We start from the raw sequence: 27,435 nt of genomic DNA, 5'->3' as shown, positions 1-27,435 counted from the left end.
CAGCTGCCACTCAAGCATTTACAGGGTTTATGAATGAGCAAAATAAGGTTAAGTCTGCCTGTGTAATACTTTAATAAGAGTGTAGATCTCACAACCATATGCATAAAAACTAACAGCTCATATTGAGATATATGTCACACACGCACATACAGTACCATTCAGATGCTAAATTAATCTGAATGTACATTTGATCTGATCACAAGCTCACGACTGAAAGCCAAACACAGGATAGAAAAGTCAGAATGAGGTTACTTGTAACATCTCACACAAATTTCACTTTATTACACACAAAGCCGAGTCAAACCAGGAAGTTAATCTGCAAGTCTCCAAAACACATTTGGTTTTACAAGCATGGTGACGTAGATCATTTATTATCAGACGCTAATTGCAAGTTCATACAGTTAATTTAAAACATGTGTTTTCTCTTTTCTCATAACTGCACATAGGGGTGAGCGGTACACTGGTGTGATAGTCATCACCGGTGTGACAATGCAGGATGCGTGGTAAAAAAGGAGCAGCCAAACTGAACTCTTAAAATGGTGGGGTCTGTTGTCTCAGTTTTAAATCATCCAGAGCACAGAGCAAACTACAGTGTTATTCAATATAGAGTGCAGCTCGGGTCGCATATTCCTGTCTGAACCTGTCCAAGCCTGGGAGTCAACTTGCAGAGACGCTTTTCAATTTTTCTTTCGGACCTGACTTGAGCCCGATGCAGTTAATGTAAGCTTAATGTAAGCTGCACTGACACACCGATTACATGTGCACTGTTAAAAATCAAGTTGAAGATAGCCCAGCTAACGTGATAGAACCCGACCTGACCATTTGTCACTACTAGTCTATTATGCAAACCAGCCCCAGTGGAGCATGTCCCAAAACCACACATTGTCAATTCAGGCATCGTTTACCGCTGCCAGACCATTAACGACAAGACTAGTGTGAGATTTAAAGATATCATGAGACTTGACAGGCTTCTTCTCCCAAAACGTGGTATGATCACGTCAACCTTCCCAAAAGGAAGCAATATTGTGATATTATTAAAGGCCACCCACCCCTAACTGCAAGTTGAAAAATTTAACTGGGAGTGAATCCGATCACAGCAAGTCTGATGGACTGATTTGACGGCCATTTTAAAATTCAAACAGGCTTGATTTAAAACAGGTTAAAACTCAATGCTTTGTTATTTTAGCACAGCAACAATAAGGCGATCGACAGATACAAAACAATACATACTTCTGTACCGTATTTTTTACTCATAAATTATATACTTACAAATGTTCCCATGTGCGTGTTAGTTTAACAGTTAGCTCACAACATAGGTATTTTGCACATAAAAAGTTCCTTAAATATGCCACTTAAACACTTGAGTAGAATACTTTATGACAAACCCACATACAGGAATTATGACATCCCACTCCTCATTACTGTCGACTATTGAGATCAAACCTTTGCTTAGTGGGGAAATGAATAAAGAATCACTGTAAAATGTGATTCTACCAGAACATAGAGAACCATATGCATATAAGAGGTACACCTTACAGTTAGGTACATTAATACAAAGAGGGAAGATTCTGAAGTTCTTTCGCTTATGTTGTCATGTCAAAGCAAAACAATACAGTGGAGTAAATTATTTGAATATATAATCATGTAAGAGCACTGTGAAATTACATCTATGGGATAAGGTCAAAAATGCAAAGATCTGAGCAAGCACAAAAGGCACCTTGTGTAGTGAAATTGCATGTTAAGGCTCAAAATGTATAATTAAAACACTTCAACATATATACTTTAAAACAAAAAAGCACAGGTATAAAAGGTCAATGTTCACTAGAGTTTGATGCGTCATTGTCCAGTGGAAACTTCTTTCTCAATACCACCTGTGATATGGTGAGGGAATCATGTGCAGTATGTGAAAATCCTGATGAAGGAATCTTGATTCAGTCTTAATTCTCCTATGAGACATTCCCATTAGAGAGTAGCTGTAATCAGACTACTTGTAGGTATGTAGATTTGAAGTCTGTTCCAAGTGCGTTTTTGGCATTGCATTTGTAAATACCAGAGTTCATGAGCACAGAGCTCTGTAAGACGAGACTACCCTCTTCTGTCATGTGGATCCCTCCCTGCATTGTGAACCGGTTATGTGGAACCAGCGTTGTGCGTCCAGGCAACGTCCATGAAATATCAGGCTTGGGAATACCAGTCGCAACACAATTTAATGTCACCGATGATCCCCGGTTTACTCTTGTAATTGAGGTTAGCGTATTGGTTATGCGTGGTGGGAAAACCATCACTGCAACTGGGTAGGATAGCGTTGATGAGCCAAAAGAGTTGAAGGCTTTACAGACGTATGTTCCTTTGTCAAAGGTGGTGACCTGCCTGAGCTGGAGGGTCCCATTGGCAAGAAAGGATACCCGGCCAACAGTTTGATGTTTGTTCAAAATAAGGCCGTTGGGTAGAGTCCATGTGATTGATGCCTGTGGCCAGCCATCAACAGTACAAGGCAAATTGAGATTAAGGCCATAAGTGATCTTCATTCCACCTGTAAAAGTAAAATTGTAAGATTAAGTAGATGTCATGCAAAATTCGCAGATACACCAACATATACATCACAATTAAGATATCCACAATAGATGCAGACGAGCAAACAGCTAACAGATGTCAACGTCAGTGTTGATATTTGGGCAGATGGAATCTTCTTAAGGATCTTTTACCTCTCTGACACATCTAGTGATCACAGTGAATGTTCTGACTTTTAGTTATACATTTCGGTTATTTGAAATTTTATTGAGTGAAAAAAACGACACCAATGCAAAAAAGGAACAAGTTTTCTGACCCATCCACTGACGAGAGCAAATGTAGTATTTAGGTCTGAAAGTGCACTTAGCCCTTATCTTGATGAAAACTAAAGAGATTGTTTCTTCATAAATTTGACATGCAAAAACGTACCTGTGGAACCCCTGATCACCGGCCTTCTGCCTGCTTCCAGCGCATAACGTTTTTCTGCTTGTCCTGCCACATTTTTTGCTAGGCACCGGTAGACTCCCTTGTCAGTTGCAACCGATTGAGAGATCCGTAAAGTTCCATTACCCAAATGATGGGTGAAACGTTGGAGCTTAACACCAGGTGTTAACAACATCCCGTTGGGTAGCACCCATGCAAATTCCGGGTTCGGCTTGCCACGAGCAGGACACTCCAAGATCAGTTCCGCACCATCTTGCTTTATTGGTATGATTTCAATATTGGGAACAGCAAAGCTTGGTTTCTCTGCGAGTGATGCCACCTCCAATTCAACAAGGAGAGAGGATTCACCCAGATGGTTTTTAGCTACACACATGTATTTTCCTTCATCTGTTTTCCTAACCCCTCTCAGTTCCAAGCTCCCGTTTTGATGTACCTGGAAGCGACCACCAAGGTAGGGTTTTGTGAGTGAGTGGCCGTAAGGAGTAACCCACAAGAATTTTGGCTCGGGTTTTCCTTCCACTCTACAATCCAGAAGCACTGTTTGGTAGGAAACACCCAAAACCTTTGAGGTACTTTTGCCTTTCATACCATTGATGAAAGGTTCCTGGGGTTCAACTTCAAGTTTCATGTTTTTAATATCATCACCTGCAGAATTTCGTGCCACACATGCATATTTCCCTTCATCGGCAAGTCTCACCCTTTTCAATACTAATGTCCCATTGTCCATAATGTGAAACTTGTCTGTTGACACAGGTATCACATCATTTCGTGGTGAGATCCACGTTATTCTTGGAATAGGCTCACCTGTTGCCTGGCAACTCAATTTAGCAGATTCTCCCAGCTTAACTGTCACCAAAGATTGTGATTTTAGTCTAATCTTTGGAGCATTTGGACCCACTTTGACGCTGACCTTTCTTTCATCTTTTCCCAGTTTGTTCTTGGCATAGCAAGTGTAGTCACCCTCGTCTTTTCTTCCCATCTGCTGGAGAAGTAAAGTTCCATTGCCAAAGATAACATAGCGACGGTTGCGAAGGCCACTGTCATCTGACTGAAGGGCATTGTTGACTAAAGTTCCGTCAGGAAGACCCCAGGAAACCTCTGGATCAGGGAGGCCTGTTGCAACACAGTCCACCTATATGGAAAAAATGGAGGAGGAATATTAGTGGATGTGGTAGAAAAATAAATGTCAAAACTGTATTATTGTATTGTACCATTGGTTAGTTGTGTCTTTTAAATTATTGAATGTCTAAATAAGCCCATTTGAGAACACAGCAGGAGATCCTCCCGATGATTCACTGTGGGGGAATAGGTATCTTGATGAGTAATCTGACACGCAACAGACTCAAAAATGAAAGAAAAAAAAAAAATCTATCCATTGAAAAAGCAGAGCCGCACAAGTAGAAATCACAGCCGATGATGTCAAGTTTTTAGTGATAAGAGCCGACACCAGTATCGATGTTCTGTAAACAAAAACATGTTGCCTGAAAGCTCTGGAGATTTGTATATTGTTGTAAACGTGTTTGAGTGGTGCATCCCCTGCTGCGTTGTTCTTATGTGTAAGGCAAACTCCGGAGAAAGTCCCAATTGTGTGAACATTCTCTGGAATTCATGTCTGATCACAGCTTTATTGACCATGACGCTTAAACAGCAGACAGACCAAAACTGAGTTAAAAGGAGAATGAATATTGGATTTATATTGTCAGGTGTTCCAAACCACAACTCTAAACTAATGATATTGACCAGAGTTTTCTAGTTTGGAGAATAGGAAAACATGAAATTTATAGGGTGTTAGTATGTCAAGTGTTTACAGTCTGCTCTGCTGGCCACAGGTGACCAGACAAATACAATGATATTGCTTTGAGATGTTTTACTTAAAAAAGACACTGATTACTCATTATAAGATGACATTTTTAAAAATGAGGTGATAAGGAATAGTGCCTGTAATATTCTATGCAGCCTATCTTACTTTAAATTGACCTTGAGGTCAGCCCCCCACAAATACCTGGAAATGTTCTCCAAATGTGACCTTGGTCTGTGCAGTTCTCACATGTTCGATTCTGGGGGCGGTCATCAACACCTCCAGCTGATAAAACAAATACAGAAATTACCCTTAATAAGAAAGAAAAATTCAGTGAAAAAATACAGAGACAGACCCACAGCTACTTTTCCCAAGAATATATATTAAATAAAAGCTTTTTTCTTTACTAATTGCTCAAGGAATCAGCCTGTATAGACATGTTAGACTGACGACAACATGAAGACAACATTGACTGACCAACAACACAGGGATTCTGAATGAACAATTGTCCTGTATTCTCAGCCAGTTAGCAGTGAAATGAATCCACTTGTCGTTAGTATCCGTCCTGTTACTACCTGGAAGAGCTCCATGTCTTCTCCATTGGGCCGCTGGTAGACACACAGATAATTTCCACCATCTAGCTCTGTTAGCTGAAGAATCCTCAGAGTCCCATTACGGAAAACTTTAATTGGTCTCTCTGGACTGGAAATAGATGGAGAAGAAAATGAGGCTGATATTAGAGCAGTCAAGTTAAAAGTCACCTCACACCTTAAGTCCTACCACAGTACTGTTTTCTGATCAGACTTCCTGTCAGGTCTATGTGGGTGTCGACAATCTGGGTTTGACAGACCACACTATACTGTAGCTCCTGTACCCATTTGAGACAGATAACTATATTTTTGTGACATCATAAATTCCCACCAACAATTTTCCCCTGACAAGTGGCCTGTACTATGAAGCAGAATTTGTGGATTTGGATGTTTTAAACGGTGTTTAACTTCTTACTGGGAAATTCACCTAACTAATGATAGACACTGAACCTGCTCCAGAACCGGTTAACTTCTGAATATCAGACCAAAACTTTTTAAGCACCCAAATACTGACCAATCAGATCATTAGACATCCAGAGTCGTAATTCTACAGGATCCTGACAGGGACAAAAGAGTTTGCAGCAAAGTGACAAAACATAAAGAGTGGAACAGTTGTGGTTCTGCCCTCTGGGGAACTCTTGTGAATTTCTGAAATAATTTCTTGGACATAAGATTTTCTGTTGTATGGAGTTGTCATATTATGGACGTTTACCTTGTTTTCCTTGTGTTGGGATTTGTCTTCTGTGTTTGTTTGTTTTTGCGCTCTTAGTTATTCAATTCTTGTTATATCTTAACTTCTTTCCTTGTGTGTCTCTCTTACTTTAGTGTAATTTAATGTAATTATAATTGTTTTCAGTGGTATACTGCTTCATGGCGTTACAAAAGTAGATATTTCAGTTACGTGTATCTATGTTCCAGAATGGTCTTTGAGGGTAGCTGCCAGATGGTCCCTCTTGTGGATCCGGTAGACTCTGGACAGTGGAGGTAGACAGCAGAACCGTACATGGCGGAGACAGAGTGTTGCCGGGATGGCACAGCATGGCGGTGGGTTGGAGGAATGGGAATAGGAGGCTGGTGGAAGAGGGAGGGAGAATCTGCCCTTACCTCCAACTGGACAGTCCTTTTGGCTATTCCAACAGTGTTAGTGGCCACACAATCGTACCTGTGAAAAAGATTCAGATGGTTGCCATTCGCAAGCCATTCCATAATATGACAAAGAGCAACAATATTAAGCATGGTCATTACAGTAAGTGGGCAAACTCTCCAGAGGCAGGGCCTCTGTGTAGTGCAGCTCAGCTGTTCTTTAACTGGTTCAATAATCTTTCAGTCCTATCCAGCCATGAGGCCTGGGAGGACACCACTGAACTCTGATGCTATTTGAGGGGCAGCACAGGATAAAAGATTAAGTAAGAGTAATTTCCAGTGCCACTTTTCATCACTTATATGAAACCTTACTGCTGGTGACTCTTTGGAAACTTTCAGGGCTGTTATTGTCATAAAAATAACAAATGTTAGCTTTGTTTTCTTTAGAAGTTTGAATAGTAATGCTTTTTAACATTAGCAGTACATTGTGTTATACGAACACATAATAAAATCTCACTCAACTACTGCTTAAGAAATCTTGTCTGAAACTAATGCTGTCTTTGCACCTAGCCTAAGCGGGATCAAACAGATCTAACCCTAACCTCTGTTGCTTACCTATAAGGCTTAACATAACATAACAAAAGCTTTACATCGGTAAATTGTGAAATACATAAATCATAAATATATTGTTTGATGTAAGTGATAAGTGTAAGATTGAGAACAAATTGTCATTGTACATCATTACTCTAAATTTAATGAAATACATACCTCCCGCCATCAGATGGCGAAACCTCCTTCACAAGTAGTGTCCCGTTAGGGAAAACAAACAGCCTGCGTCCCAGAAACTGCGATGGCTTTACATGGACACCTGCTGGGAGCATCCATTTCAGAGCAGGCATTGGTTCGCCTTTCACAGAGCAGTGGATATACACACTCCTGCCTGGTTAGATGGGATTGTATTAATCTAGATTACTTGTTTTGACATTGTAAACATTCTGCAGTGCAACCATATGATGAGAAAAACGTCATATTAAAGTTATTTGTTTGTATGAATTCAAATTTCTGTACCATACCTGGCTGAATGATAACAGTATCCATTGCTCCTTCACTAATGCTTGGAGGCAGAGCTGCCACATGGAGATGATACGTAATTGTATCAGCACCTGCTGCATTACTTGCTATACATTTATAGTCCCCTTTGTTGGAGAAATTGGCAGAAAATATTTGTAGGGTTCCATTTTGAAGCAGAGACATTGGAGTGAGAAGAGTGTGAACACTCCCAACTTCACGAACAAATGTCCTGTCTGGAAGAATCCAGGAAATTTGGGCTGGCGGTTTTCCGGAGGCAAGGCAGCCAAGAGTCAGACCTTTCCCTAAGTAGACGGCGATATCTGTGGACTTTGGTGGTTGGATCTTGGGTGCCTCAGTCTGGACAGCTAAGGTAGTGACCATGCGATCTGATCCAAACCGGTTCTGGGCTGTGCAGAGGTACTGGCCTCGATCCTGAAGCTGGATGTTTTTAATAACAAAAGTTCCATTCTTGAAAACTTCAAAACGGAGGCCATGCTTGCTGTTTGCTGGGATGGTGGCACCTGACAAAGAAACAGAAAAGTTTAATCTGGTGCCCACATTGAGTAACAAAAAATAAATTATAGCAGAGAGATCTGACCCAAGTTCCAACAATAGACCGTCAATCTTTTACCTGTGGAGACTTTGGTCCATGCAATGGAAGGTTCTGGATTTCCTGTTGCTTTGCAGGGCAGGAAGACATCACTCTCTGCAAGTACCGAAACACTAGCTGCTGCTATTGTGGTGATGCGTGGCTTCATCCCACCACTTCCAGCTCCAAACCTCCATGGAAAAGGTGGGGCAGCTGTTGGCCGACGAGAGCTGATTCGTCCTGCTTCAAACGAAACAATTTTAAACAGTAAGAATTTAATCATCATTATTTAAAAATAATTATTATTCTTTTACCATTATAAATTCATAGCTTATATCTGTGTACCTACCTCCAACAGGCCACCAACTTCCATGCAGCACGCCAGGGGTAGTTGGGTGATATGGGCGTGGGGTTGGGATGAAACCAGAGGATGATGATGATGTAGGTTTAGCAGGGTTTGGAGGTTGCAAGTTGTAAATGTAGGTAGTTGCTGGTGGTAGTGTAGGGTCTGTACAAGGATGGTGGGTTAGGTTTAGGTGCAATTGGGGATAGAGGATTGTAGTAGTTTGTGCGAGGTTTGGGTGTCACCATCCTCCCAAGTTGAGCGATGCGCTCAAGTTGTGCCTGGAACAATTAAAGTCATCAATTACTATACATTGTTGATACGTTATCCTAGCCATCATTGGCAAAGGAATCGTAGCTGAATGGTATGACATGAGTGACACCACCTTTACTACACCAACTGATTATTTACAGTTTCTAATTCAAATAATTTCAGTAGCTGTGTCATGGATTTATAAAGTTACCCTCTATGAGGTGAATTCATGTTTAGCACTTAGTCCACATATAGATCCACAATTAGAAAATGGGAAAGATAATGCACACTCCCGAGCACATCACTCGTCATACCTGTCTGTATCTGTTCCTAAGCCTTGACAAAAACAGTTGATCTATGGTTTGGGTCCTGCCATCCACGTGGTGATTTTGATGGTGATTATGTGATATCTGGGGATTAGGGAGTGTGAATTGAGGATTTCTGGTTGTTCCAAAGGCTGTAGCTGTGGGTCTGACTGTTTCAGCAGTGATTTCTGGTCTGTTGGTGACAATGTGGCCTTTAGTCCAGGGGTGGGGCAGAGACCAGGGTCGATGTGTGGGCACAGGGTATGACCCAGGACCTAGGAACAATCGACAAACATTTGATCAAATAAATATCCATACATGTCAACAACAGTCAGATATGACAACACCAAACAAACATAATATTGGCTTTTTTGTCTATTAAGTAATCATGTCAATTGTTTTGTTCATTGGTATTTGTCTTTTAGAGATTGTATCAATCATATCTTTATTTAAATACAGAATTTATTAAGGAAATAATTGCACTACATTTACCTTGCCTAGGATGAGGAAATGACCTTTGACCTGGCCAGGGGGGGTAGAGAGGGTAGTAATGATGATGATGGTAGAGTGAAGGCCTCTGGGTAGTTGGGGCAAATCTGGGAGGCTGGGATTGTCTGCCTGGAATTACTCCCCCCTGTCTTCCTGTGTTTCTACCTTGATTTGTGTGTATCGTCTTGGAGTTGGTAGTTGGCTCTCGTCCCTGCTTGTTCTGATGGAGCCATGGGTGAATTGGGTCCATTATTGGGAAACTGTGGATCTCAGGTTTTGCTCTAGGCTTGTTTACTTCTTTACCTTCACTCTGTGTGACTTCTTCTGTTGTTCTTCCTCTGGTTGAATGTGAGGTCATGACTTTAGGAGATGAAGGTCCTTCTTGGGTTGGCGTATTTTGCTCAAATGAAGGTCGAGTGTTTGGTCTTGGCCTATTTGGTGTTGTTAACCGCATGCTATCCTGTGTATTATAGTTCTGTGTAACCCATTCCTTTTTAGATTGTTCTGTGTCTCTCTCACTGTCTTCTATGACTGTTTTGTGTTTTTCTTGCTGTTCCATTGCTGTTGTCATCTCCCTTTCACTCTCTACTGCAATATTTTCACTGTGTCTGCTCTTTTCTTCGGTTTGTGTTCTGATCTCATCCGTCCGTCTCTCAAGTTTCTCTGGGCTGACTGTGAATTTCTCATTTTCATCAACAGTCCTTTCAGTAGGATGAGGGGTGTTGTCTTTCTCAGGAGTTACAATTGACTTTGAATTAGGTAAATTATGTCTGCCTGGAGATCTGCCTACATCAGGAAGATTTTCTGTAATTGTTGGAAATGTGGTAAGGCTACTATCAATATCCTGGGTGGTGTGAAGAGTTTCCCTGTTCAAATCTTCCTTGGCATCCAATTTGTCACTATCCTTGTAATTATATTCGTCATCGTATTCGCCTTGATCTTCCTCTGTCTGATACTCAGCAGATAGGCTTTCATTATTTTCAGCTGTGGTTGGAACAGGTGCTGTTGTAGTAGTAGTAGTAGTAGTAGTAGTGGTGGTTGTAGTAGTAGTTGTAGCAGTAGTTGTTGGTGTGGTGGTTGTTGTTGGGAGAACAGTTGTGTGGGGCTTGTTTAATGGTTTGAAGGGGTTTAGGTGCGGATGGACTCTTCTCATTGGGGGTTTTCTACGTCTATAAGGGGGCCGTCTCCTGTTTGGCCGACCAGGAACAAAGTTGTGGTTGTTTCTCCCCTCTACAAAATCCTTATTTTCAGATTGTCTGTCTGGCTGGAAGGTAACAATAACAGCCGACTCTGTCACAGATTGAGGTACTTCTGTAATTCCACTAACATGGTCTAGGGATGGTTCCATAATTGTAGGAGGTGGTGGTAGACTTTCTAGTGTTTCAGAGTCTTTGCCGATATAAACATCTTTGTCCTTTTCAGAATGGGCCTCTGACCTAACTCTAGAATTTGTTGGCTCTACTGTAGTATCAGGAGAGGTAGTAGTATGGAGTAAGTTTCTAGTAGTAGTAGTAGTAACAATCATAGTAGGAGTTTTAGTAGGTTTAGGTGTACTTGTTTTGACTGTTATAGTACTGGGCTCTTCTAGTGATCGCTCTGTAGGCAGAGAACCACTTGGTTTAGCATTAGCTTTTGCCAGTATTTCTGCCCAAAGATTAGGGTCTAATTTCTTTACTGATTTATTGGGTTTTCTTTTTGCATCTTTAATTCTAATTTTTTTGGAAAACCCATTAGGGGTCCTCTGCTGAGTTCCTACACTTTTAGGAAACTGCGTGGCAAAAGGACGTATAGTTTCCTGGTAATATCCCCCCGAACCTTCTCCTTCTTCCACGTCCATTGATACAAGCTTCTGCTCTCCCTCTGTCTGTACTTTAGACTTTTCAGAGGCCTTTTTATCATTGACTTCCACCATGTGTGATAGCATATCAACTCCATACAGATTTGAGGCTAAGCAGCTGTATTCCCCTGCATCTTCTTGTGTCAGCTTCCTTAATACCAAAGTTCCATTTTCCATCACTTCTGCTCTTCTTGTCTGTTGCGTGGGGAGTAGAATTTGATTTTTGGGCAGGTACCACATAGTTTGAAATGGTTGAATTGAAGTCACATCACAGGGAAGAGCTAAAGAATGTCCCTTTTCAACTACAATTTTCTGACCATTTAAAGCAGTGGGGCTAAGCGAGAGTTCTTTAATTGTGAGTCTCAAAGGCATCAGGTCAACACCAGCTTTGGCTCTGACCATACAGTGGTAGAGGCCTGAGTCAGACAGTGTGGAATTTATAATCACAAGCTCTCCTCTTTCAGAAATTTCTATCTTATCATTTGCATCTTCCACAATAGACAAATCTGGAAGCATCCACTCAACTTTAATCTCCGGATCTGAAGTGGTGACACTGCACTCTAAATTAACCTTTGAACCCTCGAGAGCTGTTTGAACCCGTCCCGCTGTCCCTCTCCGCATCAGTGCCCAGGAAGAAGTGAAATCATTGTCATCGTCGTGCCCTCGAAGACTGTTGACATGCTTTGATATCAAAGTAGTGAAATCCATCACCAGTTTCTTAGTCGTTGTCTGCTGTCTGTTGAGCTTCAAAGTGACTCTGGGTTGAAGCAGCCAAGAGGGTTCTGCTGCCAAATGTCCTTTTAATTCTGTGAAATATGGAGAGTTTTCATTTACAGCTTGGGAATATTGATAAGTTACTCCGCTTGCATTTCCTCTCTGTTGACCTCTCTCCAGAATAGCAGGGCTTTCATAGTAATATGCAACCAGTTGCCATAGATTTTGCAATGTCTCCCGATCAATCTCACACTCAAGGACAGTCACCAGCGATACATTGACAGATAACTCCCCAGGTGAATGGGGATTTACTGTCCAGGTCATAGGTAAATTATCTCCAGGGTGGCGAACATTACATGCCACATGAGCTTGGTTTCCATGGGTGTCAGAGAGAACAAAAGTCAAGGAGCCCAAAGGTTTTTCAAAGTCCCTGGTGTAAGGAAGGTCAGGCTCTGTTTCAGATTCAGCCCACACTGGATTGTCCCACTGTTTGAGAGGGGAGCGAAGAGCTGGACGTTCACAGGTAAGCTGGTCCGCAGTTAACCCTAACAAGAGGGTACTGTTCAGGGGTTGAGGCGAAGCGCACTGGGGACAAGTCTCATTGGTGCCACGTTCCTTCTTACACTTTATTACACCTGGGAGTAAGAGGAGAGTGGAAGTCAGGGAGAGATCAGATAAATTGGGGAATATAAAAACAAAAGGAATAAATTAAGATTGGATACAGGAAAAGAAGGTGTGAAAAATAAAACATGAATACAGCTCTGGCAGTCACATATTCCTATTTTCAAATGAAGCATGTCATAAACATTAACTTATATTACCTCTCTCTATAGTATATGCACAGAAAAGTAAAAATAATCTATCTCTTGTCTTCAGAAAAACATCTTGAACTTAACAAGTATGTACTGTCAGAAAATGTTGTATATCTGCCATTTAGCTTCTATCCAAAAAAAAAAGACACAGCTACTATCAATAAATTTACTGGTTTTGCTCCATATGTAATTTAGAAGGTTGAATAAATTGTTTACTTTTTTCTTAGCTCTCTTTCTCCAACTTCTCTGTGCATATATTGATACTATAGAGAGAGGTAACACACTTAAATAGTTTGACATTGAGTTTTGGCCATGGTAGGAGCTTAGCAGTCATGTTGTTCAGTGTCTTGCATTACATCTTCACATTTGTTTTGACAGATATTGGACCTTTAAGTGGCTATCATGGATATTTTATAATAACAAAGTGTAAAATGTAAACAAAAAACAATGTGGCAATGTCAAAGAGGTCTAGTCAGCAGATGTAGTGATCAGATTTAGCTTTCTGGCCAACATCTTCACCGTTTTGATTCACTAAAGCACTGTTTTCTCCCACTGCTGGCAGCTGTTTCCAGAGAAAATGGTCTAAAAGCTTCCTGTGCACTGGTTGCATTAAACAGCACACACGTTACAGTATACACAGTTAGCTCAGAATCGAGTAATGATCAAATACTGAGAACATGAAGTGAATATTGAAATCACATTCACCAGGTTGACAGAAACGCAACTCCAAATGAATTATAATATGGCTCGATAACTGCTTGATGTGTTAATAAGTAACTGTTAGTTAACATAATTGGATTCTGTACATCACTATAATTTCTAGCCAGATATACTTTTTTCTGCCCCCAGGAATACAAATAGAATAGAACTTTATTGTTATCTGTTTTTGGAACCACAAATTTGAATAATTAAGGAAAAGTGTCAACGTACATTAAGTTGTAAGGTAAGGAAATGAGTTTAGAGAATTAATTCTTGTGTCCTTACCTTCATGTTTGGAACTCCATTCTACCAACCAGTGAAGGTGACAGTCACAGGTCCAGGGATTACCATGAAGAGAGAGGAGCTCGAGCCTGGGAGCAGTCTGCAGTGCTGCGGCAGGGAGCTGCTCCAACTGATTGTCTGACAGGTGTAAGTGTCTGAGACAAAAAACATTATATCAATTTCTGTACTTACTGGTCTGCAGGCTAACAAGGGGGAATGGCCTATCCTTGCATGCAGTGAAACAAGTCCAACAAACAAGCCAGGGTCTCTACTAGACCTTCATGTCATTAAATTGGAGGTACAACATTTATATGACCTAGGTTATTTCAAAAAGGTGGTTTTAATTTCCCCACAATATGAGCAATATTTAAGATATTGTTTGATTTCTTACTTGAGACCAGAGGTCCAAAAGCTTCCTAGTAGTGACACTGTAATGAAGGTGTGAGGGTGGATGTCTTTGAGGAGGTTTCCCTCCAGCTGCAGAAGTTTCAGCGAGGTCAGGCCAGAGAAGGAGTACGGCTCTATAAAGTCTATAAGATTGTGGTCCAGATGGAGACGGATCAAACCAACAAGACCCTCAAACAGTCCAGGATTCACTGATGTTAGCTTGTTGTAACTCAGCTTCAAGATCTGGAAACAAGAAAGGTTGTGTTATACTCACATTTAGTGAACATTCAAACTTCTTCAGAAATCTTAGTTTTCTCCTTGCGTAGAAATTTAGCAACATTGGGTGACAGAGGGACTCAAACTCAGAACCACAGCTCTGATATACAATTGCCTTAGAAAAGAGAACCACACTTTTAGCCAGTCCCTGTGTGGTTCACTTCTTCTATTTGTGCTTTTACACATTGTTTACACATGTTTGTTGTGCAAAAATAAACTTGGTATTAAAATTTAATTTCCACTTATGGCCTAATACTGTTCTATTGGGCTCCAAATTGTTCCAACAATGATCTGAAGCCAGATCTCGACAACAGATGCTCTCAGAGGACTTAACACAGACTGAAGAAGCCCATTAGCAAGCATGAGTATTTGGATCTGTTGGAACCCCTGATTAAATCAATTTAATTCTTAATGGCCAACTAGCTCTTGGATCCATTTTGGTTCAGGTTTAAGGTCCAGTGCTACAAAAAATATAACAAGAATCTGAGTGCTCAGTCAGAAGAAAGCTGAATGTAAAGGTTTTATATATACAGCTCTGTATTATCAGTTGCGCTGGTTTTACCATTAAATATAATGAACATTATGTTATATTATTTAGACTATGTACAATATTTCTTTCAAATTACAAATTCAATAGACTCTGGAATGAAATGGCTGCCATACGTGATGAGATGCAGAATCCGGAATTTTCTTAATTTCTTCAATTTCACACACACACACGTGCACACACAAATAAAACTGTATATGTAACTGCATTTTTATAATTATATAAAGTGCAATCATCTTTACCCCTAAAAATGAGAAATGACATCGAGGACACATTAGAATAATTGTATTGGTACTTGTAGTTTTATGGCCTGGCGCACACACTCACACATACACTACCTGGAGTGATCTAAGGCTGTAAAATGCCCCAGGGTGGACTGTGTTAATGTCGTTGCCATGCAACATGAGCATTTCCAGTTGCCGTAGTGACCTGAATTCTGAACCCTCAACCTCCGTCAGGCTGTTATATCTGTCAGAAAAGAGAAAATAAATAGGATGAGTTACTATACAGGACTGAAAGAGTAACAAAGGGTCATTGGGGGTCAGTAGGAAGGGAAGCTAAAATTAACAGTCGGTGCTTGCAAACGTGTCTGGGTTGATGTGACCTTTCAAACGAAGGGAAAAGGTAGGTGTAAGGAATGCTGAATGGAAAGAGGGAAAGCGGTATGTCAAAGAGACCTCAGTCAACCTTTAACCCCCCCAATCCCCCAATGATGTCCTTATTATTCCTCTTAAAAGTTCACCATGTGCATGGCAGAGGAATCACACACACACACACACACACACACACACACACACACACACACACACACACACACACACATTTACCCACACATACACTCATAAAAGGCTTTGTTTTTCCCTCTTTTAAACTTCATCAATATAATATTTAAAGCAGCAGGGGTATGTGGCCCTGGTACCACCTTGATTATACCAGCAGTCAAAACTCAAAGAGTTACAGAAGAACCTTTGATGGAATCTTCAGATTTCTACAGCCATACTGTAGATGCCAGAGCCAAAACATTATTCATCATTATTTATCAAATGAACAGAAGCTTCAGCAGAGGACACAGTCTGTTGGCAGGGGCTGACAGTGCTTGACAGATTTGAGTGTAACTGTTACTCAGCCTTTCCAACTACAGGAACCAGGTCAAATCAACACAGTAATGTCGAACACAGTTGACTCTCTTGTAGTGAGTTCCTGGGCTGTAACACACACAACACTCCCTGGCTGCAGTTATCCCTACCCAACTGAACACATATGGGAGAAGGTTGCGTTTTTCCTTTGCCGTCAATAACACATCCAGCTTGCAATATATAATCTAGGTCACTTTCATCCTGAGCATCTTTCGATGGCATGAGTGCACATATTCTTAGTGACTGCTTCAAACTAAACTTTGATCCCTGAAAGTGTTAATGCGTTGCTAATATACAGTAAGAAAAGATGTTGAATTCTTCCTGTATATAGGAGTTCCAGGCAGATTGAAGCTAGTCCATAGCTCGACAATCACCTTATTAGGCCCCTTTTGTATTTTTATTCAAAACATCTATAGCCAGGACGTTTAACACCGAACACTGAAACAATAAGATGACCGTCTCAAAGGTATAGGATGCAGGGTAATTTGAATGAATTGGTAAGGGGATGCAGGTCTGTGCACTGTAAAGGGGCATATTGACACAGGACTATGTGTCAAATGTGTGATAGACTGATAGAAGAGTAGACTTGCCAAATAAATGGCTCAATAATTATTATATACAATTAGCTTGGTTGTTAGGCCAACAAAACCTTGAAAAAACAACAACAAAAAAAGCATCACAATCACATTTATCAAAACATTATCAAGATAGCTGGTGATTGGTTTTCTGTTGATCTCTAGACCAAGTGCCCCAGGTTAGACATCAGAGAGGGGTTTCAGATGCAGTTACACAATCCAACAAGCACTTCATTTTATTTGAAGCTCCTTAAGCATCAAATACTACATTCTTATTCCAATTACCTTGGGTGAATTTGTCTATGTAGAGGCAAGGTCCAGCACTACCCAGATGCAAATGAACCAAACCTTGCAACACAAAAATAAACACTAAGGGGACAGTCTAAGTACCTAATGATCTGTTGTGTTCAGCCACATTAAAGCAAGTTAATCTCATTTAAGCTTTATTCAAGGCAGACTCATCTGTGCTCTTCTTCATCACCGTTTCATGTATGAGCACATGGAGAAATATTTGAAAACCCATTGGAGTCACAGCTTCTCTAAGTATGATGAACTGCTGGCAATTAGACGTCCACATGTATCTCCTCACAGCCATTAATCCCTGTCCTGTAGGTGGTCCACACCATCCTCTATGTCACTCACTGATCATTCAGCACAATGGTCCCTTTGAAAGAGGATGGAAACTTACATGTATTAGAGCGGTTTTCTTTTATTTTCAAACAGCACTGCTTTAACCCCAAACTAAAGGGAAACAGACCCCAGAGTGTAAATAAAACACTCCAAACATGTCTGGTGTGAACATGTATACCAAAAGGTTTGCATTAGAGGGTAAATCCCCCTGGGCTGCACCTCAGTTAGCAGGGTGGTCGAGTGTTTGGAAAGGCAGAGCCTGTTAGCTCCCTAAAGGTTTGGTTACTCTCCAAATGTTTGCTCTGCTGAAAATAAATCATTCATTTTTTGCAGCTGGCTGTTCGCTAAACTTATTACTGACCTCAATACATTTATCGTTCAATTAAAAATTTTTTTTTTTTGGGGGGAGGTATGTGGTGCATTTAGTCTTTAATGGTAGATCAACACAAGTGTGAAATGGGGTCATAGTTGGGAAGACAATCAGCAAAAGGCCCGGTCTGAACCGGACCTGCATCATCAAACCTGGTTTTCACAATACCAAGACGTTTTGTATTCAACAACAAATCTTAACAGAATCCAGCAGGATTCCCATTTTTTTCCCCTTTGGTTCTTGTGTCAAAACCAAATTCGAGAGTCTTGTTTTATTTTGTTACTACGTTGACTTCAGTACAGGAAAGCTCCCTGTTTCTGTTTCAAAACCAAGCGGAGAAAACAAGTATTCGTTTTGCTATTGTGATTTCGAGGGGAAATCCAGGGAATGCTGGGGAAAAAGTGGAGGCGCAGGCACATGAAAAAAAGCAGTATCGCCTGGGCAAATGGCTGATGACTCAACCAGCCATAAAAACTGATAGTTATTTTGTATTCAATTTATAAGCTAGCCTAGTTTCTGGAAAGTAAATTGTGTTAAATCTAATAAAAAGTAAGGGGGTAATTTAATTTAATAATCATCATTTAATTTAACTGTTGTGAAATGATATAAACCAGCATAGTCATTTTGTTTGGGTTTATTATTCGGAATGCATTGTTATCCAGAGTAGAGGAGCACATATGGAGACAGTTTATCTCCTGTTCCGAGCTACATACAGTAGCTTTTGTGACATATCAAATGCTTTATCATATCAAAGAGTTGAGGAGCTACACTATGCACACATTTAATGTACCTGAAATGCAGCGATTGCCAAAATAGAGCCTTGCATGCAAATGAAAAGTCTTCTATGATCAATCGAGCAGCTCTGTTTTGCCATGTAAATATGGATTGTTTGGAGACAATTATTAGACAATTTGTTATATAGAAAACAGAAGCTGGGCCGTTTCTCTGCTGTGCGGGAGGGCAGTGAATGCTCCGTCCACAATACAAAGACCCACATGGAAGTGATTAAGAGATATATTCCCGTAGTTTTGTACCACATGCTGATGCTAAGACCTTGTATTCTGCATTTAAAGGAGATTTTGTCAAATAAACTTCACCGCGGTCTACGTGGAGACGACATCGCTGGTGACACTTCTTCTTTTGTGTTTTTCGCAAGCAGCTATATGTTCTCATGATCCCACCCACTGAGGCAAGAGAGTAAATTATCTGCAGGACCCATGGTATTAAAATATGATCTGAAAAGAACAGTCAAAAGGCTATATCACCAATCAAAAAGCACTTAGCTCATCATTTCTGTGTGTAAGTGATATGAGGCGTTGATGATAATATGTTAGCTAGCGAAAACATTTCTCTGACAAATTACCTACACCACATTCCACACTATATCCTGTTGAGTGTTTAGCTTTCTTTCCCTTGGGGTGTTTGATAACAGCGTCTCAGTGCTTCTGTGTGGACGGGTGTTTATGCAGTGATAGAGTCTTACCCCAGGTTGAGCCTCTCTGTATCTTTAGGAAAGGTTTTTGGTGCGGTAGTCAGATGTCTGAATGTACAGTGGACCTCTTTAACACCTGGACAGCTGCAGGTCCGGGGGCAGGATGGGACAGCGTAGACGGGGTAGATCTTCAAGTGATGAGTGGAGGTGTGACGGCCGTCGGAATGAGAGGAAGGGGTGAGAGAGGAGAGTAATTCAAGGGAGGAGATCGGGAATTAAGGTGAGACGGCAGAGAAAGAGAGTTCAAGGGGGAATGAGAGAGCAGTGAGGAGAGGTGGATTCAGAAAAGTTGAGAAAAAGACAAGCCAACAGATGAGTTCAGACTTGTGTAGTAACTTGACAGATTTTGGAAAGAAATCAATACTAAGAGCAATAAATAGACCCGAGGCTTCTATAAAAGAGCCCAGGTGTAATAACACTGCGCTCCTATCCTCATTTCCAGCAAGCATTTTATTAAAGATGATACAGTGGCCTGAATGAATATCATTTCAGGAAATAAATGTATCTAACTTACTAATGGCTACAGCTTTTGAAAACTGGTGTCAAATACGACCCACACAGCATTTACATGTGCCCAATATCTTCAGAGTGAAAAAAACTTTGCTTGACTGTCACAATGTTAGTGACTGTTATGAGTCATTATTTCACAATTTAAGCAACAAACCACTGGCCTGAGAAGCTCCAAGGAAGATTTACCGTTTGCCACAGCAGTGATGAGAGGAGCAGAGGAAACCACGCTGCAGCCAACCTGCAGCAGATCTTGGCGCACCACCAGAGCGCCATGACTGGACGGCTGTCTGACTGCTCACGCCATCAATACACCTGAAGGAAGGAATGAGGTGATTTAGATGCATAGATGTACAGTAAGTCAAAACAAGCTTAACATTTTAAACTTTGAAAAAAGTGAGTGTAACTAATAAACTGGTCCCTCGGTTACCGCCATTGCTGTTGATGCATATTTCCAGTAGATGTTGTAATTGTAAAGCAACTTGTACACAGCGTATCCTCCAATAACACTTGCCAGTTCCTGCAACTCTGAACAGGATAAGCACTTCAAAGAACAGATGGCGCAACATGAAGAATGTTAATTTAGATTAATAAATGGATACCTCCATAACCGCACTATGTCCTAGACATGTTCATCTAGTGAACCCTGATTCTTGAAAGTCCCTAGATCATTTAAGGCGTCATTGAGGACAGTAGCTTAGCAAAAAGTATACTGCACCTGCATTAACTGACTTTTTTGGCCACTTGGCGGCTGGACAGTCACACTGAACACAACACTGACATGCTATTTTATTATAAAGTTTTATGAAAAATGTTGAAGTTCATACACTTCCAGCAGATACTAAACAACACTACCACTAATTTGGAGTCTCCAACCACTCCTTAGGGAAATATCTAACTCTTCAAATCCGCTAACTTTGCTGTTTTGTTATGCAGGTAACTGAGCAGTCAAACAGCTACTGTATCTGTCGAAGATGGAATCAACACTTATGAGACTGGTGACACTAAATCAAAACAAAAAACTTGTTGGGTGATAGTTCTCCATATGTACTTTTTTTTTTTTTAACTCCTGACACCCAATGACTTATTAGAAAGGAAGTACCTAACTAGATGTTGCAAAGATGACTTTTCAGCTTGGGCTAGAGATTATTAAAGAGAAAATTACCATAATGACGTGCAAAATGCACCACATTAATAAGCATTTTACACAGGCCTCGGCTGGTACTGCCACAAATGTGACATAGATAATAAAAAGATAAAGAAAGAAAGAAAAAATGAAAGAAAGAAAGAAATCACATGATAGCATTTGATGGACCGAGAGAGAAAGTTAACGTGTGAGAAAACACTCCTTAAGTGAATATATTGACAACAGTAGCAGCTCTCTTTATACCAAACTATTTGCCCTCCAGGAGCTATGAACCCCAGCTCATATAAATCCTGCCTGTCTTCTCTGCACCTTCCCTCAGGTAACCCAGTGGAATGCAAATCCTCTCTTATCCATTATAATCACGATATATTTGTTGACTCACAATAGACAAATCATCTGTTGATAATAATGTCTCAAGTCACAGCTCATACAAAACACTGGAATGGAAGAGACATGCAGTACGATTCATTACAATTCACAGTTTTGTGGAAAACAACCACTCAACATTGGCAGTTGTGGTTTGTTGCTGAGCCAGGTGGTTTGGCAGTCGCTATGTTGGTTTAAACGTTAACATGCTGTTTGAGGACATTACATGCCAATTACATACAGCCTCACTCACTGAAACACACACCCCTGCACACACTAATCTGATAGTCAACTCTGTGAAGGAGGAAAGAAATGGGTGGAAAAGAAGACGGAGAAACATTCACAGGTAAAACCCAACAACACCCGAACATATTTGAAGTCATGAGAGGCCAGTTTGGGGTTTCTGGTTTCCACTTGTATATCTGTCTTCTCTCCTCACAGGAAGGCTAATTCACCTAACAGCTGTGTGTGTGTACTTTAACTTTAATATTTGTGGACCATTTTGAGCATTGACCTTACGGAGTGAGGCCATTTTGACCGATCCTCACTTTTTGAAAAGGCTTGTTTCAGGGTTAAGACTTGCTTCTCAGGCCAGGGTTAGAATTAGGTTAAGATTAGGGTTAGGCATTTAATTGTGTACTTAAGATGGAGGTACAAGAATGTGTGCGTGTGTGTTTGTGTTGGAGGGAGAGAGAGAGAGAGAGAGAGAGAGAGAGAGAGAGAGAGAGAGACCTGAATCATGATTTTGTATCATTTTAATAACTGAATTACTATCAGACACTCTCTCTCTGTCTCTCTCTCTCTCTCATACACATAAACACACACGCACACACGCACACACATGCACACACTAGCATGCACAGTTTGTACTTCCTGCTCTGACAAACACATTAACCTACAGAGGGTATAGAGGTCGGGCTCACTGATGGTTTCACTAGTGCACACACATCAAATGAATTGTTTCCATCTTCACAGTGTAACGTGTGACAGTTGGTGAGAATAATAACAAATGTAATACTGCCAATAACAAGAAAATCATGCCTCTTTATTACTTGGTCCTACAAGGCAAAGGCCACACACATGTTAGCTTTGGAATATTACACTCTCACCACTGCAATGAACATGAGGGTGACTGATAGCTTTTCCTACTGTATTTGACATTATTGTCTGGGTTAACATTACAACTAGAATCTATAGCCTCACTACCTGCTCTAAGAGGCTGTTCTCAGGCACAGCAGTAGTTTGAGATAAAAACGTGGGCTGGACCGGCCATGGTCCATCCAACCAAGCTACTTACTGGATCTTAAATTTGCATCAACTCAGTGGCATTCACTGAAATGAACTCTTTACGTTGAAAAAGTGTAAGCGAACAGTTGCTTGTTCTACAAAAACAGCATTAGCATTCGGAGCCGACTTACAGTCAACTAGACAAATATAATCCACTCTTCACTCACCTTGTTGCTTTGTTTTTGTCCAGAACAACTTATTAAATATTTCGCTCTGTTAGTGAAATATAAGCAATTATCTAATCATATCTGTTTGATGCTTGGTGCCGAGCACGTAGAGTAAGGAGGCTTTTTAGTGCTCAAATTAGAAATGTTTCTTACTGATGTGAATTTACATTTAAAAAAAGGTACAGTAATTATTTATTTATCCACAGACAGGGACTCTGTTCTCTTTCGTCCTCATAGAGGTCAGGGGTCAACTACAGAACAGAAGGTCTAGAGCTGTTTGAGATTCTTCCCTGTGGTCAAGGATACTGCAAAAGGAGGGATGCTTTGTGGCACACGAGCTTGAACCTGGGGCCTCAGCTCTCTAATGACTTTTCCACCTTGTGGAAACTTGTAAAAAACTTGTATCATAAAAACTGGTACTTTTTTTTAAGGCAGCACCTGGTCATAGGATACCTACCCAAAGAATGCCCCATATTGTTCATATTAGTTTAGCCATACGTGGTATATTTTTAAAAGCATGAGAAAGAAAATTGAGTGCAGTTTATTAGCTGTTACGTGACCCTAATCCATGATAAGACTCAGGTATGACCCAAAGCTGCTGCTACAGCTTCTACATTGGTTTTACAAAGCAATAAAGGTGTCCACTCAGTGTTGGCCTCCAATATGAAGGGGTATTATGATGGCAAGTGAAAGCTAGTTTCCCACTGGTGCTGACTCTCCTCCATGGTTTTAACAGCTCTCCTGTGTAAGCACACTGGAGACAGAGAGAGAGAAGGAAAGGAAAGGAAAGTATGATAAGAAGAGGGGATAGCAAAAAGAAACAAAGATGAGCAACAAAAATAAGGCTTCCTTTGTGTTATGGAATCACTTAGTACCGCTCCCAGGTTCTCACCTGACAAAGATAAAGCGCTGTACTTCCACCAAAAGAGCCAGAGCACTACACGTATCAGCACTCCTTCTTATCAAAATCAGATGTTCCCTGGCACATTCCTTTGTTTTTTTACAATATGGCTTGGACTTCTTTCCATCTTATTATCACAGACTTATTCTGTACTTTAAACTCAAACACTAACTGAATCATGTAATGAGCCAAATCATGCTGTGGAGGTTTAATTAGAAAAGAGGCCTGTCTGTGTAATTTTCATAAATAACTTGCAATGTAATCTCAATTTAAGTGTGGTCACAATGGAAAAGAAACACACATAAACCAGTACCAAGCCTTTGGTTAAGGTTTGACTGGGCAAGGTTTTGACTTATCCATCCTTTCACTTGTTCCAGTAGCCCAGTTTAATCTGTGTATAAATGGAGAAATCTCTGTCTGACCTAAATCATATTAGTTTAATCAGGATATTATTACCTACAGTAAAGGAAAACATGACCATGTGTTTATTCATCATATTCATTGTATTCATGACGTCCAGTGTGATTGGTTTCTGTAAGTAATCGTTCTTAACTATTTAAAAGTTAAATTAATCTCCTTAAAGCATGGTGTGTTCCTTTAAGAATGTCTCAGTGAGGCCAATACATCTTAATGTCAAAAGCATTAAACTGACTGAGAGCCAAGTCACAGCTGCTCTATTCAAGATAACACATGTCAAGAGAGGACTACGAGTATGATTCCCACATGTTTTCCATGCAAGTCTGTAATATCATATGCTGCCCATACTGTATACCCTCATTCAGAAATCTCTTTCATCATAATTTCTTAATTGTTACCACTGGATAACAACCAGTCTCCAAAATGTAATTTACCATGTTAAACATGTATATTTTCTAACTGATACACATATATTTTTGACATTGTATGCTACTTTTCACAAATGACTAATGTGGAATTATTTAGATATATGACATAGAGAGACATTTTTCATTATTTTCTATGAGTTCTGATTTCATTTTCATTTTAAAAGCCCTCTTTGCATTTACAGATGTTATAAAATGTGTTAGTCTTTTTGCTTTGTCTCACAAAGCAATGTTTTGCCCTCACACTGAATACATGGCGTCAGGAACAAAATCCTTTGAATGGCTGCTAATTGAAAACTATTTTTAACTATTTTCACGCGCAGCTTGCTTACAGATTTCTTCTAAGCGTTGGCAGTAAATCTGTCCGTTTTTGCATGGCTGCAGATGCTCATGTGGCTTTCAAACAAACTTTAAATGCTTCATACATAAGCATGTCTTGAAAGCTTTATTCTGCCTCTCTGCTTATTATTACAGAAAGCTGGCCCGCTAGTCGTTACAACAATGCTGCGTGTGGCTAATAAATACTTGAGTGTATTTATACTCAGCGCCTGTTTGCTTGAAGAGCTCACTGGTAGCAATATGATTGAAATGCCAAAGGGAACTGGTTGTAGTAAACAAACTTCCCTTGTGCACAGTATGTCATTCATGTGTAAATATTTGCAATTTCAGATGCTCTTTGAAAACAATCATGTGGCAATCTTTTTTTGGGGGTGAGTGGTGGACAACAATAGGTTACATGCATGTAAGAGGTAGGCTCTGTTTCACACTGTTCTGGACGTAAAAGTCAATCAATGGTTGAATTAGAGCAACACTGACCACATCTGTCACCACATGACAGGAAGTAAGAAATCAGATTTCGGAGTCCAATGGCATTCCTCGAGGTTGCAAAGACGAATATGGATGTAAAACCGTCACTTTGCTTCCTTGTTCATGCTCGTCAGACAACTCAAAGTTACTCAACTGACAGCCCTGAATGATGACAATTAGATACCAGGCATTTCTCTCTGTTACGCTCAAACACCTGGTAGAAAATCACTCCATTCACTTTCGGGCTGTTGCATCAACATGTGAGAAGTTTTTTTAAAGTGCAATCTCCACATAAAAAATAGCGTTCAATGTTAGCCTCTGTTAAAGTTGCCTTTTACATCTGAGAGCATTTAGTAAGTTCTCATTATATAAAAAAAACACACACACACACACACACAAGAGACTTACCTGAAAACTCCTGCAGAAGAGTGAAAAAAATAAACAGTTTAAGTACAAAAAAGACCCCAAAAACGAATCCTTTAGTTTTCACTGGAGGCTGGAAAGTCAGAGTTTTACAAGAAAAACAGGCATAAAAAGTATCCACTTGATGTTTTGGTCCCTGGATGTTTGCTGACTTGTAAAGCCACCGAGGTCCCGACGTCTATGAAGGAGAGAGGAGAGCTCTGAGTCTCTCTTTCTGTGTGTGTGTGTGTGTGTGTGTGTGTGTTAGTTTGACCCTCTGTTGGTCCTTATGGCATCTGGATTTCAGATTAACTCCTCTTCCTCGTCTCGTTCTGTAACTGTGTGGAATGCAGCGGCTTCTCCATCCCCTTTTACACCTACGCTCCTTCCTTCACCTTCTCATCTCCTGTCCCACTCGCTCCCTCTCGTTGCTTTCACCTACGCCTCGCTCTCCCTCCCTTAAACGCTTTGTCTCTTTTTCCCTGGTTGAAACATTATCACTTCCTCACCATTTCCTTTCTTTCTCTCCTTTGTGCGTCTTTCTATTTTCTTTGCCTCCTCTCTTTCTATGCTTTTTTTCTCTCTTCCCTCTCTGCCTGTTTTCCTCTTTACATGCTTTCACCTTTCCAGTCCCTCCACCTCCCTCTTGCTCCCTTTTCTCCCTCCTGAGATACATTACAGTTTCTGAATACAGATTAGACAATTATAATAATCCGTCTGTAGATGTCGAGCCTGTGCCGGCAGCTACATACTCTGACACGCTTTTTTCAAAAGTTGGCAGACAGTCAGTTTTATTCATGTGATCAACCTGGATACAATGTACAGTGAAACAAACAGGATGAGGAGTCTTTAACAGTCTTTTTGTCCTTTAAGCTCTACTATTGTATGTGTATACCTGCAGTGTTGACACATGGTGTCAACATACCTTGGTTATGTTGACACAGACGTTTACAGGATTAAAAACAATCTTTGTCTAATAGAATATCTAAGCTTTTCATAACATGATGGCATGTATGAGCTAAATATGGCTCTTGTTGTGCTTGTTGACTGTGTAATAGGTTTCATTTTGTTCGGACCATTTGGAAATACTTGAGCTGCTCATTTGTTGCCCAAGTTGAACTGGAATAGGCCTTATATGCACAGCACTTTTGTTGGTGTGCTCCACCTCTTGCTTCACTTTTATATAAAAAAGGGAAGAGAAAGAGATGCAGCCATTAATGTGTGGTTTACAAGCTAAAGCTTGTAAAATGTTTAGCAAAAGCCTGTTAATACACTGTTGTAGCAGCTGTTTCTTTGTTCTTTTGTTTCTGTTCCCAGGTTCAATTCCTTACTAGAAGACAAGCAATCTTTATTTTTGCATAATAGTTTTTTTTAAAAAAGCGCATCGACTTTGCCACAGATACACCCAACGTCCATACTAGTATCAGAGCCACCAAAACGGTTTGGAAACACTGCTGGCCATCTTGGCTTGAAAACTCTGGGGATGCGATTTAGTCTGGACGGGCAGAAACAGAGATGTTTGGAAAACAGTGACGTAAACGTCACAATCGCTCGCTGATTGCGTCTTTTCGGACATAAAGTGGCCTTCACTGATTCTTCAGGCTCCTACCACATGACCCCCTTCTGGAAGAAAACAACCGGCATTAGTCTCGTCTACCAGCGTAGAACACAACATAGATAATCAATTACAAGTGGTGGTGACTCTGTTGTCTTTACTAACAGTTCCAAAAATTCTGCATTTTACAATGAACTGCTTATATGTGTATAGGGACGAGCT

At 40.5% G+C, this 27,435-nt stretch overlaps 1 protein-coding gene across 1 annotated transcript; it reads right to left on the bottom strand.

Annotated features, from left to right (window-relative positions):
• Positions 1–255: 255 nt before the first annotated feature.
• si:ch211-159i8.4 (matrix-remodeling-associated protein 5) lies at positions 256–26,234 on the bottom strand. The gene is given in 18 exon segments (XM_035161316.2): positions 256–2,533; positions 2,941–4,087; positions 4,958–5,038; positions 5,329–5,455; positions 6,245–6,505; positions 7,195–7,366; positions 7,500–8,018; positions 8,129–8,326; positions 8,436–8,584; positions 8,586–8,710; positions 8,996–9,261; positions 9,479–12,661; positions 13,823–13,974; positions 14,211–14,449; positions 15,368–15,497; positions 19,224–19,360; positions 19,929–20,054; positions 25,665–26,234. Coding segments are annotated over 17 exon segments (7,527 nt in total). The 5' UTR covers positions 20,016–20,054; positions 25,665–26,234; the 3' UTR covers positions 256–1,979.
• Positions 26,235–27,435: the final 1,201 nt, after the last annotated feature.

This window comes from Hippoglossus stenolepis, chromosome 7 (genome assembly GCF_022539355.2).
Source record: "Hippoglossus stenolepis isolate QCI-W04-F060 chromosome 7, HSTE1.2, whole genome shotgun sequence".
NCBI lineage: Eukaryota > Metazoa > Chordata > Actinopteri > Pleuronectiformes > Pleuronectidae > Hippoglossus > Hippoglossus stenolepis.
Note: the sequence above shows the minus strand (reverse complement) of the source record. Positions and strands in the feature narration are given on the sequence as shown.